Source organism: Hipposideros armiger, unplaced genomic scaffold, assembly GCF_001890085.2.
Source record: "Hipposideros armiger isolate ML-2016 unplaced genomic scaffold, ASM189008v1 scaffold_43, whole genome shotgun sequence".
Classification (NCBI taxonomy): domain Eukaryota; kingdom Metazoa; phylum Chordata; class Mammalia; order Chiroptera; family Hipposideridae; genus Hipposideros; species Hipposideros armiger.
This window is the reverse complement of record NW_017731393.1, coordinates 4,592,704-4,594,324: the sequence shown is the minus strand read 5'-3', so window position 1 is coordinate 4,594,324 and position 1,621 is coordinate 4,592,704. Positions and strand designations below refer to the sequence as shown.

Genomic DNA, 1,621 nt, shown 5'->3' with positions numbered 1-1,621 from the left:
CATTTCTTGATTCTTAGTATGTCCTTAGTAATGTTGGATTGTATCCTGCACATTATGAATGTTATGTTGTGGAGGTTCTGGTTTCTATCATTTTCCTCTGGTGCGTGTTGCTTCCTTTGTTGTAGTGGGTGCTTTTCTTCATTGGGCTTGAACTTCTTGGGCTTGAAGTGCAAACCAGATCTTTTGGAGTGCGAAGTTCTGACCTCTTGTAGTTAGCTGGAATATTTGAGTCTGTGTGAACATGTTGTATGAACAGGCAGAGTTTGGGGATCCCACCTCTGGCTTTTCCTTTCCTGGGGTTTCCCACTCTCTTCAGTTTCACAGTTTTTGGACTTCGCTTTTTGGTTTTCTTAGGACAAAGCAACTACGGGGTTTCCTACGTGGACCCTCACCCCCACTTAGCGCACCACTTAGCTCTGGGCTAAAAGCCACGAAAAGAGGAATTTACTTGTGCAGTTGTCCACCTGCCCTCCGCCAAGTCAGTGGAGACTCCCATCAGAGCTGCTCGTATCCACTCTCTACAACCCTCAGGGAGTTATTTTTGTGCAGTTTCCGGGCTTGAGACCTGCTTTCAGCAGGGGGGTGCTGTCCATGAGGGGTCTGTCATCACAGAAGCGACTCCATGATGCTTACATTTTAGTTGGGAGATAGAGATAGGAAGCAAACAAATGAGCGGAAAGGGAGAATGACATGCAAGATCATGTAGAGCCTGGTAGACCTTGATAAGGCATTGGGAATTAGTGATTCTATACGAGAGCATATGATCGCCGTGGCTGTAAAGGGGATGCTTACCAGACACATTTGACCACTCCTATTGCTTCGTCAGAGCAACCAGTCCGTAAATGCCTTGCCTGGTGGGTGGTCTGGCCATGTGATTATCTGACCTACCTGTCAGCGTTGTTGGAACAAATGCTAGAAGGCCGTGCAGTGGATTTCTGCAGTGTGTGGGAAGTGGAGGTAGATTTGAACATCCCCTCTACCTCTGGGGTTCTCTAATATCATGGAAAAGAAAATTTAAGTTGGCCTGCATCTAGAAAGATATAATGGCAGTTAAAACCACGGTTTAAAAAATGCGGAGCACTAACAGAGAAGGAAAAGAGTGTCAGAGAACAAAGTGTTGTTGGCCTACGTAGTAAAAGATGCCACACAATTTCTTCCTAAGAGCTGTTGTCCTTGGGGTTTAATTACTATGTTATAGCAACGTGCTAGTATGCGCTTCCTGGGCCACTTCCTCTGGGGAGCATGTCAGACTCACTGGTTCCTTTCCTCTGGTTTAGATGACAGTGCTTCCGCTGCAAGTAGCATGGAGGTGACAGACCGCATCGCCTCCCTGGAGCAGCGGGTCCAGATGCAAGAAGACGACATCCAGCTGCTGAAGTCAGCCCTGGCCGACGTGGTTCGGCGCCTGAACATCACCGAGGAACAGCAGGCCGTGCTCAACCGGAAAGGACCTACCAAAGGTGGGTGTTTAGGTAACACAGGAGCAGCTGTCGGGTCGGGCTCCTTGCAGACACTTGCTCTGGCCGGTACATTGCACTCAGGAATATTTTACATATGTAGGTGATCAGTAAATGCTTGCTGGGTCAAGGAAGGAACTGTCCACACTGGACTGAGAACAGTT

The 1,621-nt window shown here is 48.1% G+C and overlaps 1 protein-coding gene across 9 annotated transcripts in view; it reads left to right on the top strand.

Annotated features, from left to right (window-relative positions):
- The window catches only part of EML1 (EMAP like 1), a 172,477-nt gene that overhangs the window by 100,100 nt on the left and 70,756 nt on the right, over positions 1 to 1,621 (top strand). For all 9 annotated transcript variants that reach the window (XM_019639385.1, XM_019639389.1, XM_019639387.1 and 6 more), the window contains exon 2: positions 1,278 to 1,460. In XM_019639385.1, the coding sequence (XP_019494930.1) occupies positions 1,278 to 1,460 (183 nt within the window). The remainder of the gene's footprint in view (positions 1 to 1,277; positions 1,461 to 1,621) is intronic.